This window comes from Macrobrachium nipponense, chromosome 24 (genome assembly GCF_015104395.2).
Source record: "Macrobrachium nipponense isolate FS-2020 chromosome 24, ASM1510439v2, whole genome shotgun sequence".
NCBI classification, from domain to species: Eukaryota; Metazoa; Arthropoda; class Malacostraca; order Decapoda; family Palaemonidae; genus Macrobrachium; species Macrobrachium nipponense.
In genome coordinates this window covers 5,430,511-5,445,161 of record NC_061091.1, presented here as the reverse complement: position 1 = coordinate 5,445,161, position 14,651 = coordinate 5,430,511, and the positions used below count along the sequence as shown (strand labels likewise).

Here is a 14,651-nt window from a genome sequence, read left to right as displayed (position 1 = left end):
TACATAAATTCTTTACTAAAATACTTGTATATAGAATTATAATTTTGTCTATCAGCACTTTTCACAAAAAACTATGGCTCTTTTGTTACAAAAACACTCATTAATCTTCTCTCAGATGAAAATTCAGTTATACGTCATCCTTTTCACTCAGCAAACTATGTAACTCACCCTCTGCTTGGTCTCCTGTTGGTGCCTCTAGAATGTAGCCATATACAAGAAGGGTCCTGATTGTTTCAGAGGCAGTATCCATATTGGCTTTTTTGATAGCCTCATCTACATTGGCGTAACTGACAAGATGAGGAGAGCGATGCATGTCTGGATCCTCATTGAGGCCATAAGTCCATCCCTGCTGAATGCGCTCACGAGCCCAGATGTTGTGTGTGTTTTCTGCCAACTGATAAGTGAGCTCCTCCAGCTTTGACGTTAGACTTACCTAAAATTAAGAAAAAGGGTGTGAAAAGGACTATAAAGTTTTAGTAATGCTCTTTATGAATTCCAAAATATGAAGAGTTTTTTAAAAATGCTAAAATCAGGAGTCTTACATTGTAAGTTTTCTCATTCTTGCTGAAATGAGAGCTAAAAATCATGATACTCTTGGTTAAACATGGCTGAATTTTAATATCAAAATAAGGATACTGACTTAAAATGACAAAAATCTTGTATGAAACAAACCTGTGACAAGTCAAGTGGTGCTGGTTTATATCCATTGCTTTGAAGGAAGGGATCATTGGGCAACCTTACAGATCTGATACGACTGGGTGGTTTATCAAGGGTGATGTGGTAACCAAGAGCTAACACAGTCCTGCCATTTAAAAAGTAGAAAAAATATTAATGTTACATAGTGACAGCATAATATTTCTTGCATTTAATACTATACTCTACTTGTCCATAATATCATAAGGAAATAAACAAAGACAGAATAAACAATAAAGCATTGCAACAAGCTCACTTTAGAGTCTGAAGAGCCAAAGTAGCATCATATCTCTTCTCATTAGGCGGGAGTTTCTCAAAGGAAGTCAGGCAAGGGTGGTGAAGCCTAAGATCATCTCGCCTCTCGCTGTAAGTCCAGCCTTGCTCTATTTTGTTCATTGCCCACATTTCATGAATATTTTCAGCTAACTTGTCACGAACTTGTTCAATATAACCAGGAAGTTGGATCTGGAAAGACAAAAAACCAACCCTATATCAAAACTTAATAGACACGTTAATTCCAAGTTTAGGATTTATTAAACAATAATTCAGAATACAAGCCACTGGTTTTCATAGTCAGACCACTCAAGGATAATTTTATAGATTCAATTTACTGAAAGAAGGATCTGCATGACTTAAAGAAGCGGCAAAATGAGATAATGTCTAAATGGGCAAAACATTCTTTAATCAAAGGGCTTGAAATCTACACGCAGCAAAATCTGCCTACCTTATAAGCAAATGACTAAGCAGTACCATATTCACAAAGTACCTGTGCATGTTCACCTCTAAACAATACACTGCATATCTTGAAGTGCATAGTCATTAGTTTAAGAACTAAACACAGAACTTACTACTGAATAAGTATTCATCGTTTCAGCTTTCTGTACTGGTTTCTTATGAACTGTGGATATGTTCATTCAACATCTTTCTATAATGACAATCTCACATGTTCACATGATTCTATTTTATTTTCCATAATCATTACTGTCATGAGCTATTACTGTACGTACTATTATTGTTGCTTAGTTATGTATATTACATTTTGCATGATCCAGAGCAAAAATCTTTTTTCACAGAACAGGACACGAGAAGTTCCCTTATAAGTATTCATTGAGGTTTTCTTGTTTCTACTACTATATTATATAGGTATATTAGCTATGTTTCCATAACTTGTTTAAATGATTAGTTATTTTTATCACATATTATGTACTTCACAGTTGAGATATATTACCTGCATAGTGGCAATATTATAATATAATAGATTATCATTAGGTCATGCTTTTTCCATTTGTTCATTTCATTTTAGGATTACTATTGTTTACTAATGCCAGCGATATATACAACTAATATTATACAAGCAGTTGTTCCATGCATGGGTGAATAGCTGCTTTTACCAAACATATCAACATATTACCAATATGTAGTATGTAACTTTATTTATTTTATGTAATTTTTAAATCTGGATAATGCATATCATTCAACACAAGACATAAGGAGAAAATTATCAAAAATTTAAATTAAAAGAATGAGCAAGAAAAACAAATGAATGACAAATGGAATGGACATGAAATTAGTATGGAAGATACAGAATACAGGCGACAAACGAAATTTTATCGGTCTGCTCTTAGAACTTACCGAAGATGTATCAACTGGTTTAGGCACAAAAGCTACATCATCCTGAATAAGTAGAGCACCAGCTAATGTAGCCTTGTGCTGTTCACCAAAGTAGAAGCAAGGGTCAATTGTCAGGGTCTGAAAAGAATTTCAGGAAACAATTACAAAATTGGAAAACTTGAAAGAGAGCAAAAAGTATACGTATTTTCCTAGTTAACCCTAACAAAAGTAATTAATGAAAATTCTGGAATATATACAAGCTTCATTTCATTTACAAAAAATTATTTTTATGTTCCATAAGCTTGTATCTCCATTTATGCCCAAACATCAATTAGAGGCAGTTAAGCTAAGTGTTGAACAGTTACATAAACTAGCCAAGTAGTGGTTAGTGATGGGCAAGACCTCACCTAAACTTGAGAATCATGTGACTCATTCATCAAATACTCTCATCTTTGGATTGTATGGATAGAGATGCGAGGCTGTAAGAATATCAGAACTCTTATATTCATTTATGAACTCATAGAGTCCCAATAAATGCATACATCCTTCTGCTAGTACAAAGTTAAGTACCTATATCTTAGTTTAACCAAACCACTGAGCTGATTAACAGCGCTCCTAGGGCTGGCCGGAAGGATGAGATCATTTTACGTGGCTAGGAACTAATTGGGTACCAGCAATGGGGCCTACAGTTTATTGTGGGATCCAAACCACATTATATCGATAAATTAATTTCTAATCACCTAGTGGTCAGATTGCGTCTCATTGCCATATCAAACACAGTTACATAAGGCAGTTCCCGGGTTACGACGGGCTCCGCTTACGACGTTCCGAGGTTAAGGCGCTTTTCAATTATATTCATCAGAAATTATTTCCAGGGTTACGACGCCTACAACACTCATCTGGCAGAAGAAATATGGCACCAAAAATGCAAAATAATCAATAGTTGAAGGTTTTTTTGATGAAAAATGCAATAAGAATGCAGTTTACATAGTTTTCAATGCACCCAAAGCATTAAAAGTAAGGTTTTCTTAGGATTTTTGACAATGTTCCGGCTTACAATGATTTTCGGGTTACAACGTGTCTCAAGAACGGAACTCCCATCGTAACCCGGGGACTGCCATCAGTAATTCTAGTTTCACATTCTTCAGCATTTGCTCTCTGAAAGCATTAGGACTAGTCATCCTGTGTATGACTTGGTGCTTTTAGTGATTATACTTTCTGTAAAGAAGTAAGACATGAAAATTGGTTGCACAGGGCACCACGGGCAATTTCTCCAATTTGGAACCCTTGTTTTTGCTAAGACAGTAACTAATAGCAACATCAATGCCAAATCATAGAAACATATAGCAATAATAACTACTTGAGTAATATGTACTGCATATCTTCAAAAAACAATAATAAAATAGTACACATAGTACACTACTACTGTAGTACATACACTGCAGATGTATAAAAACATAAGTGAATAAAATACACTACATTCTGAAAATAATAATGAAGAAATGCTAGCAACAATGGAAAAATTGCAATACTACTGACTTCAATATGAACAAAGAAGAGAAGATGGAAAGAAAGGAAGGTGAAACATGTGTGTCACTTAGTGAGCCAGGCTAAGTAATTAGAATATCTGACGGGTGAGCTGGAGGACTGCTCCAAGAAAAGAGATGGGAAAGTCAGTCAGCAAATTAGTAGATACAGAAGTAACCAGACAAAACAAAATGGAAGGCCGCTAGAAACACTGGAGAAACGGCACAGATTACAAATTCAAGCAGAATATATATGTAAGATGGAAGGGAATGGAAGGGAGTACATAGAACTCATCACCTGTATAAACCTAACAATAAAACTGATGTAAATACATCACAGATGAGAGTAACAAGATGGACTTGCCTTTGCAGGAGGCCTCTCACCCATCAATAACACTGCGCTAGTTTATGTAAAATTAGATTTATTTGAATGGACAAAATTATGTAATGTTTTATTCCTCTTAACTTTCAATTTCAGACACAAAGAATTGGCAGCATACACTTTAGGGCTTACCTGGAAGGGCAACAGACATTCTGAGACTGGTGAATAACCTTCAGGAGGTGGGTATTTGAGTCTACCATGCTCTCCGCCCAACAGGAATCTTGCACTGAAAGCAAATTGCAGATGAGGGTAAAAAAAGAAAGAATAGAAAACTGTTGTTTTCTAGTGGAACATAAAAGTACAATCGAAGCATGAAGCTGCTGGATAATAAGTAAACCAAATACTGTACTATGATCCATGTCAACTTTAGTATAGTACAAGAAAATAACGAGGACTTTTGTACTGGTATCACTAGTCTTAGTCTGCTCATGTATACCTTGTAGGATACTGCACTCTTAAAACACCAATATAGAGAATCAAGAACCATCATTTAGATAACAAGAAAATAAATTAACAAAAATACAACAGAAAGTACATATCTCTTTACACAACAATGGAGTTTCTGTTCTAAATTACCTGAGTTTGGCTGATGCTGACACTACAGGAAAGAACATTCCGTCCAGGTTGAAGCCAGTAAAAGCACCATTGACTTGTCGGCCATTAATGTAGAAAGTAATGATGGGAACAGTCAGATCAAGAGCACAGCCGACAACGTCTCCTTTCTTGATTGGAGGCTCAGAGTCCTGGAAAATTTAGTAAATTCTTTCAGAATGAACATCAAATGTTTAAAAATTCTTTGGTCTTCACAGTAACACTTGAAGAATACTAGTACTACCAAGTAAAACTGAGAAAAAAACAGTTGTATATCAGGGTGCTTAAAGTAACTTAGATGTTTTAGCAAAGTGTTTAAATTAACTTGCATGTTTTAATAGATTGTGTTTAAATTAACTTAAATGTTTTCATAAATAGGCTTAAAATCTACACGAGTGTTATGTACTTCCATGTCAAAAATCATGCACTGTACCTGAGGATTAACAAGGGTATATCTGCCACCTGTCCACAGGTAGCTACCATCAAAACCATAAGAGTAGAGGTCATCACCAACTCCATTTCCGCCCCATTTTTCTCCTCCTCCAGGGAAGCTGACATATCCTTTAGTATTGGCCCAACCCAAGCGAAGGTGGGGGTTCAAATGGGACACTTGTTCAATGTGATCTAAAGTGACTTCGTAGTAGAATCTCTGGTACATTGCTGACCCTTCAACGTGGCCAACAAAAATATTGGGTCGTGCACTGCAAAATTCATAAATCTAGTAGTACTGACTCTGATAAGGCTTCGAAAAGTATACCAATTAAAAAGTTAACGAGCAGACAGCTGATGATCAGCTACCGGCAAATAAGTTATCATTGTTCTTACAAAGGATGTAGAGAAGTTTCTAAGCATTACTTCATACTAAAACGCTACAACTATCACCTATGAACCCCAACAGCTACAGTGTACAAATTACATTTGTACTACTGTTGATGCTATAAAATTATTGCTTGCTACATGAACTCATTTAGCAATTGAAAATGAAAATTACATATTAATACCTTAATAAAGTATAAGAGCTAGATAATAATAGCATACCGAGCTGAAAGGATATATGGATATTTTAACAAATATGGAAGATGGGATAAAATCTTTTGATAAAAAATAACATTCATATGCAGGTTCTGTATGTAACTAAATTACCAAATTTCAAAAGCTTTACCTAGAGACATGATCAACAAGTTGGGTCTGAAGCAGAAGATTACGTCCGGGAAGGAGATAATCACATATGTTGTTTTGTGAGGACCTAACAGCTGTTCCATTACCAATGCAGAGTGACCGCAGAACATCCAGGACTTTTGGATCTCTTCCATATTTTTCCAGCAGGGCAATGATAACTTTGATGTGTTCTTCCTGTAAAAATATGGCAAAACAATAACATAATCAGGTCAGCAAAATACAAACGCTCCTTCATTTGGTCATTCATAATTACAGCATCCAGCCTTTTGAGCAGTGTGATACACATGGCAAAACAATATAGAAAAGGATGCGTATATTACAGCACACGTGAGATAATTTGAGAAATGTACCAAGAAAACTTGAAAAATATAGTCTTTTCTTGTAACATTTGTCCCTGAGGGCCTGTAACCTAGTACCAAAAGCGATGCTCCGCAGAGCTTTTCTATAAATTACCAAATACATAAACATTTTACAAGATGCATATTTGTATGACTCAGAAAGAAATAGTTCCACTAGTCATACTATACTCTCAAAGAACGCACCAGAAACTTAAGGAATTCAACTAAAACGGAACACCGCGATAAATTAAGTTCTCACAAACACCAACTGCTGCAGGATACCTAACATCAGTAATAATAAAATAAATATTTTTTAGGGGGATTTTTACACACAGATAAATGAGACATCGGATATATATATATATATATATATATATATATATATATATATAATATATATATAAAACATGTACACACTATTGCATGAAGTACTACTACCAATACATTTAGTACTACTACTAATACCAAAGACCAACACTGTCAAATAACCAAAAGAAGATAACTAGAATTTCTGACATTCCAAAAATGCGTCGTTTCCTAAAAGATTTACACACACACATATATATATATATATATATATATATATTTATATATATATATATATATATATATATATATATATATATATATATATATATATATATTAAACCGAAGCATAACCTTTTGCGCAATCCTGCTATGACCCTGACCTCACTCTGCAGATAAATAATGAAAAAACGGAAGTTCATATTTCTTATAGCTAACAAGTCACGGTCAAAGCTGAATTCCTATTTGACCTTTGACCTCATGTATGACCTCCATCTCGAAGAGACTCTGTGCAAAGACTTTTTGATGGACAAAGGTGAATTTATATTTGACCTTTAACCTCCAGATATGAACTTAAAATTCGTCTTTTAGCTTTACTCTGGACACTGATTAGAATGCATAGTTTTATAATGACCTAAATTATATTCTCCCACATCAGCTAAGAAAAATTCAAACTGATTTTAAAAATTGTCATCTTATGACCAAAGCATTGAGAGGCAGTGATGCCAACCCCTCTAACCCTACGCCCCCTACAGGAGACGAGAAATTACCCTACATAACTGAAAATGACCCAACATTCTGTGGCTATGATAATAAATAAATCTTTAGATTATGTTTATATGCAATATCAGGAATACTAATAAGCATATTGATCTAAAACCTACCTTGTAACAATTACCCTACACTGGAAAATATTGCCCTGCCGTCTAAGATTTTACCCAGATTGCCCTACGCGTAGGGCAATTATCCTACAGTTGGCAACACTGTTGAGAGGAATTGAGAGGAAGCAGTGGCTTCTTCTCTCACTCCTTTTATATACCTTCATGACATTCAGCGCCTCGGGAGAGTCGATGAGGACGCAGTGGAGCACATCCAGCATGCCGGTGCCCTCGCCGGCGGAGCCGAGACGGGAAAACAGCCAGTTGAGCCTGTGGCTATTGGCGAACTGGGAGCAGTTGGTGTGGTTGCCTTTGATCACGGCCGCCAAGAGCTGGTACAGGTAGCCTGGAATAGGAGGTCAGGAGTGTAGACACAAATCAAAACGAAGATGAAATCTCTTAGTTCTGAATGATTAGCGCTTGATCATAGCCTGGAATGGGAGGTCAGGACTCAGGAGAATAGACACAAATCATGAAGAAGAAGAAGAAGGAGAAACGTCTTTGTTTTGAATTCAAGACTTGAGTCTTGAGTTTGTCCGCTGATCAATGTTTAATGTTGGAGATGAAGCTGATAAAAAGCAGTGTTTATTTCATTTTGTATACAGAAAAATAGGTGCTAAACATTGTTCAAAGAAAAATACTACAAAAGAAATAGAGATATATTTTATATAGAGCGCGAACGTTCTTTAACTAACGATTTTCAAAAGTAATACATACCCAAGTTACTTACACAGCTCGCGTAAATCAAAATAATTTTCAAACTTCACAATACGGTCAGTTTTATTGGGAAGAGACTAAGTGCTCCATAATTTCGAAATAATTTTTGATTCGTGAAACTTCTTTGAAGTTATACAATCTACTCTCTAAATATATCATCAAACATTATCCCCCCTCCCTCTCCCCATCTTTTAAAACAAAACATGGTTCCTGGTTCCTAAGCGCTCACTCCACAAACACTGTTGCGAGCACACTACACTGTTTATGAGGTGCAAAGCTTTATTCCCTTAATTGTTTACTTTACTCATTGTTTAATTTACCTTTACTTTACGCATCTTCATAATGTTTATTTTAATTCATGTCTACAATCCCTTTTTTTGACATCTCCGGTACTACTTCATACCTCGCTTCTTCTTCTTCTCTGCGCGTCGAGAGGAAAGTAACCTCAGAAAACTATGGAGCCGTTCCAAAGGCATATCCCGCCTATTACTACTACTACTATCGTACCTGAAATGACCTCCCAGTCCTGCCCGGCTTCTTCGCCAGCAAGTGCCACCAAGTAGCCCTGCGAGGTGATGACGGTGATCTTGTCGATGGCGTCTAGGATCAGGTTGAGGATTCCTTCCTCCTGGAACAGGTCCTGTCGGTTCCTCAGGGCGCGGAGGCACACCTGGCGTTCCTCGTGCTCTGCAATCAGATAGTCAAGTGGTAGTACTACACTTCTGGAACAGATACTCAGGAACGGGAGAATTATGTATTTGTTGATAAAGACAAACGCTCCCATGTCCGATGAGAGAGAGAGAGAGAGCTGGAATTGATGGAGAATACTTATTATAATAAAGAGAGAGAGAGAGAGAGAGAGAGAGAGAGAGAGAGAGAGAGAGAGAGAGAGACTTACCAAGCTCATCCTCGGGGTAGGCAAAATAGTTGATCAGATCCTCCAAGCAGCTGATCATCTCTTTCAGGTTGACTGTTCTCAGCAGGATGGAATGACGTCTCGATTGCTGGATGCAGTCCAAGCCCCTGAAGATATTAATAAATAAATAAATAAATACTACTACTACTACTATTACTACTACTACTACTACTACTAATAATAATAATAATAATAATAATAATAATAATAATAAGAGGCAAGAGGAGGAGGGAAAAAATTATTTTTGAGACTATACGAACACAAAGAAAACAAATGGTCTATTGTAGGTCTAAATATCCATCATTAAATGTAGTAATCATAAACAGAGTTGCTTATTAGCCAAATACCTAAACGTTTCACGTCGTTCCAAAATTTAATGCATATTTATCACGTGTAACAAGTCTCAAAAAACCACGGACTTACTAAGCAAGCTTCGACCCAATACAATGTGCATCTGATTATGGAATGTGAAAAACTTGGGGAGGCGAATAACAAGTACTAATTAAGAAACTGAAGACAAACGGGTAACGGAAGAATGTAGTACATGCAAAATATAACTAAAGAAGTTAGATAAATTCTAGGGCTGAGAACTAGAAGGGCCAATGTCATAAAATCATGTTTTCAGAAAAACGCATTTAAAATATTGCTTCCTTTATTAAAATTCAGGTAAGTACAGCAAACGAAACCTTTTTTTTGGGGGGGTGATTGCTTAACTTATAACATTGGCCATTATAACACTGAAACAGAGATAAATTTCTAGTTTAGAGATGGTCTTAACTACAATCGGCCATTTTTTGACATTGGCCCTTTTAGTTCTCAGCCCTAGAATTAATGGTGTGCAAGATAGTTCGAACAAAACAGGCACCACTCAAGTTGATACCGAAAACGAACGATACTAACTTGATGAAAATGTTGAAGAGGTGAGAGCATTTGCGAATAACCCTGGCAGTGCGGGATTCTTCTTCTTGACTCCTGTAGAAGACCAGGCCGTCGTCCATCTTGCCTTCCTCGTGTAGGGTGGCCTGTTTCACTTCGACTTTGCCCACGCCCTTCTTCTTGATCTCGAAGGCCTGAGGGGGGAGGGGGGAGATGCCCGTCAGAAGTCACGTTACAAATTGGTTGAGCTTTAAAGTTTAAAAATGTTATCCTGGACCGCGTATACAAGGAACTCAATCATTTAATGGACGTTGATTTTACTTTCCCTTATTCACTTATAAATAGATATTGAAACACTTATAAGGATCTGAATCATTTAATGGATGCTGATTTTACTTTCCCTTATTAACTCCATTCTATACAAAGATTCATTTTGATGTCATCGTTACATAATTTCACATGAAAACCAATAACGTCTAAAGCAAGACTCATCAAAACAGAAAGCACATCGATGTTGCAAGAGAAAAACAACGGAGATAATACGACGAATACAATAAAACATACATTAAAAACAAAGCATATCAACATGAACTATAGTAAATTCACATTAACCATGCATTTGATGTCTAGGCCAGTCCCTTACGACGCTCCTGATTGGCTGTTGATAAGCCAATCACAGGGCTGGAAACTCTCAGTCTCTCGAGAGAGTTCACTTAGGCAGGATGTGTGTTCCACCTCTCCTGAGGGATACTTTTGAAATACGTATCCCTCAGGAGAGGTGGAACATACATCCTGCTTATGTGAACTCTCGAGAGACTTGAGAGTTTCCAGTCCTGTGATTGGCTTATCAACAGCCAATCAGGAGCGTCGTAAGGGGTTGGCCTAGACATCAAATGCATGGTTAATGTGAATTTACTATAGTTCATGTTGATATGCTTTGTTTTTAATGTATGTTTTATTGTATTCGTCGTATTATCTCCGTTGTTTTTCTCTTGCAACATCGATGTGCTTTCTGTTTTGATGAGTCTTGCTTTAGACGTTATTGTGATTGGCTTATCAACAGCCAATCAGGACCGTCGTAATGGACTGGCCTAGACATCAAATGCAGGGTTGATGTGAATCTACCATAGTCAGCCTACTGAAGGCAACAGCATCTCACCCTGTAGGAGAGCCACAGTCCCGTTTCCATGTGCTGCACGATGACGGTGGAGTCACCGTACTTGATGAGTGGAGTGCCAATCACTTCAAGATCCTTGTCCTCGAGGATGACCTTGTTGTCGTCCTTTTCCTCGCGCAAGTAGAAGGCCGTGGCTGCCACAGTGGCCTCTTCTCTGTTAAAAAAGGTGAATATGTTTAGTTAGGAGGGTGGTTGCTTCCTAAAAGATTGCTAATCAGTAAAACATTTGGTAAAAATTGAGTAAGCACGAAAGGGCGAAATGGCACTGGCTGTAGAATGGATTAACGAGATTTTCCAGATGTGGAAATAGTGGAAAAACTAAAAAAAAGGGCAAATTAAAAAAAAAATTGTCACATTGAACAAGATTTTGGAATTAACTACACTGAAATCGAAAGAGAAAGTAAGGTTAGGCATTAGTCTAGTATCATCCCTATTGATCATAATGCAGAATCTTAAGAAGAATATCAGACGTCAGATGAGAGCATTGGGTAGGACAGGACACTTTAAGGGAAATAACGCAATTTCCACATGACAATGAGGCGAGGAAGATGGAGTTGGCTTGTTGGACATGTCCCTCGCCTCAACCTAGGCAGCATGTAGTACATAACAGAAGAGCTGAAAGACCCCAAGTCTCTTGGAAGAGAATTATGGGAAAGGAGGCTGGGGATTAGTGGAGATTTGGGGAAGTGAAAGCACGAGACGACGATGATGGAAATTCGACTTTAGATTATAATGTACTTTGCACTTTTAAAAGTTAAAATGATCAAGATTCTACAGCAATAATCACTCATAAATCATAACAGAAAAGTGACATTACATCAAAAATCAATTCATACTTAAAGGTGAGACATCCAGAACCCTAAAAACACTAAGAAAGTACTTGAATAAAACTGATTAAAGGAGAAGACCATACGTCAATGGAAACCCAAAGCAACGGGTCCATCTGACAAGTCTCCCTAATTCCCTCTCACCTTGGCAGCAGCACCAGCTCATTCTGCTCGTTGATGCCCAGGTATCTGCCGGTGGTGATGTGCCTGATCCTCATGGGGTGGAACCAGTTGATGTAGCCACCAGACCACTTGGTGCGGGCGAGTTCCAGCCTCCAGAGGGACCTGGCCTGGGATGTGACGGAGCCGCCCTCGTATACGACGATGCTGTCGAAATAGAGACGTGTGTTTTTCAATTTAATAATAATACTCACTCATCAAAATTACTTCATTTTAAATTGTCTTCGCATCCAAAACACGGTTTCGTTTTAAATGACTCTCATTAAACACGACAGATCAGTTCATTATCTTCTTACTTTTGTCCTGGCTGGTCCGACCAAGTCGAGGGGATGGAGAGACACTCGTCGCCGCCATGGAAGAATCTCAAGACTTCGCCACCGAACACACAAGCTGTAGGGTGGGAAATTATATCATTCAGTATTGGAACAATTTACAAATGATTCTTATTTTAAGACAGCACCAGTTTATAGACCAATACTATACGGATGGAACGCATAATAACAACAAATCTTAAAAACAGTCCTATGATGTTCCTCTGTTTACTTCGGGTAAAAATTTAATTGTAGATTCAGCTACTGTGTTTACCATCAATGCATATGCGAAATTTCACTCTGGATAGTTAAATCCCACATAAAAACAACATTATATAGCCAAAGCATCTCGCGAGAAACGAATGAGAATGGAAAAGAGAACATTTGAAAACCTACAAGCGAAACCAGCCATTCGTAACTCGTACGCCACCGAACTCCGACGGATAGACAGACAGACCTCTTAAGGTAACTTACATCAGCCTAACTCCTCTTGAGGCAACTCGAGCAAACACTTACCGACGAACTTGAGTCTGGAGAGACCAGTGCCGAAGGGGAGGACGGACCAATGGGTAACGTGAAAGCTGGCGTTGACGATGCTCTGCTCGTCCTCACGGGTCGCTTGCTACCAGGAAGACGAAGAAGAGGAAGAGAAGATGTAAACAAACATTCGTATTGAAGAGTAACGCTCAACGAGTTGACGGTTGTATGGTGGGATATAATAGTCAAGAATTGTGGTTCTTGGGGGTATACACTGAATAAACTAAAGGTTAGGGTAGACCAAAAGTACAGTGAAATATAATTGGAAGGAAATATTTAAACGAAGTATGAAACTGTAGCGCAGTAATCTGATAATGAGTTATTCCGTTGCATATAACGAATGCAGGTTTATCATGAAACAGACCATCAGAAACGGCCAATTTAGTGAAAAGAAAGAACAAGTTATAAGTAGAAGGCAAAGACTAAGAGAGGAGGAAACATTCTAGGGAGATAAAGACGTAATTAATGAATTTAAACAAATTAACTATGTTGGTAACATAAACGAAAAAAATAACAAATAACCGGCAAAGAAAGTAAGTCTGCGACTGAGAGAATGAAAATCCAAGGGCAAGATTTAAAAAAAGGGGAATAAAATCTGTACAATTTAATAATTTCCCCTTTTATTCTTGTCCATACCGAAGAAATGAGAGAAACAGAGATTAGTTATGCGAGTACGTTCGTCTTACAACTGCGCAAATGAAAAAACAAAAAGCATTAGACTTTTCCTGTTAAATTAAATAGCTAAACTCGAGGATTCTGTGGAGGATGGCATTTGCAGAAGGTCAGTTACTTAATATTACCTGGGTGGAGGATTAAAAAAAAAAAAAAAAAAAAAAAAAACTCTGAGAAGAGAAGGAAGCAGCTTAGGATATTCAAATAAGAGGAAAAAAGACGAGGAGGCGGGAACAAAGATTTGAAGGAGGTGAAATTACATGCGACGCTAATAAACGTACGTAAGAAGTAAATCAGGACGCTGGATAATAAAGAGGAACTCATTAAAAAAATCATAAGTAAATCAAGACAGTTTAATGAAAAAGCGGAGGGAAATAAGGACCCAAATAAAAGTAAAGGTTACGGGAATTAGGAGAGAGAGAGAGTGTGTGTGTCTTAATTAAAATATGCACCAAGGAAAGTACCAAGCCCTGTATGATAAAAAAAAAAACCGAAGAACGTACTGAGGACATACGATAAAACGATATTCGAAGTGAACTCAGGATTATGAACAGAAAACGTAAGAAGGGAACGCCACCTTTTCTAAATGAGATTGAAAAGGAAAAGGACAATACGAAAAGAGAATGAGAATAGGGGAGGAGCCGATCAGAAGCAGAATGAGACACTAGAGGTCGAAACTTGATTAGAGAGAAAGGGGAGTGGAAGATAAGGTTGGACGTGACACAATTATTATTATATAATATCAAGTGAGGGCATACGACCACAAGTCAAAAAGTTGACCGGAAGGGATAGAAAGAGACAAAAATACAGATGTATGGACAGATCATACGGACGATAGAATATTATCTTATTGTTATTATTTCAGTAGACGAAACCACATGGAACAAGCCCACCAAAATAGGCCACTGACTTTAAATTCAAGCTTCCAAAGAAT

General features: G+C 37.4%; 1 protein-coding gene across 26 annotated transcripts in view; it reads right to left on the bottom strand.

Moving 5' to 3' along the window:
• The window catches only part of LOC135205294 (ryanodine receptor-like), a 339,398-nt gene that overhangs the window by 172,434 nt on the left and 152,313 nt on the right, over positions 1–14,651 (bottom strand). For all 26 annotated transcript variants that reach the window (XM_064235711.1, XM_064235691.1, XM_064235765.1 and 23 more), the window contains 16 exons: positions 13,025–13,130; positions 12,494–12,587; positions 12,162–12,344; positions 11,173–11,344; positions 10,038–10,207; positions 9,120–9,244; positions 8,729–8,908; positions 7,666–7,850; positions 5,966–6,156; positions 5,237–5,504; positions 4,789–4,955; positions 4,345–4,438; positions 2,326–2,442; positions 950–1,158; positions 673–802; positions 169–433 (listed from right to left, as the gene is read on the bottom strand). In XM_064235711.1, coding sequence (XP_064091781.1) covers positions 169–433; positions 673–802; positions 950–1,158; positions 2,326–2,442; positions 4,345–4,438; positions 4,789–4,955; positions 5,237–5,504; positions 5,966–6,156; positions 7,666–7,850; positions 8,729–8,908; positions 9,120–9,244; positions 10,038–10,207; positions 11,173–11,344; positions 12,162–12,344; positions 12,494–12,587; positions 13,025–13,130 — 2,656 coding nt within the window. The remainder of the gene's footprint in view (positions 1–168; positions 434–672; positions 803–949; positions 1,159–2,325; positions 2,443–4,344; positions 4,439–4,788; positions 4,956–5,236; positions 5,505–5,965; positions 6,157–7,665; positions 7,851–8,728; positions 8,909–9,119; positions 9,245–10,037; positions 10,208–11,172; positions 11,345–12,161; positions 12,345–12,493; positions 12,588–13,024; positions 13,131–14,651) is intronic.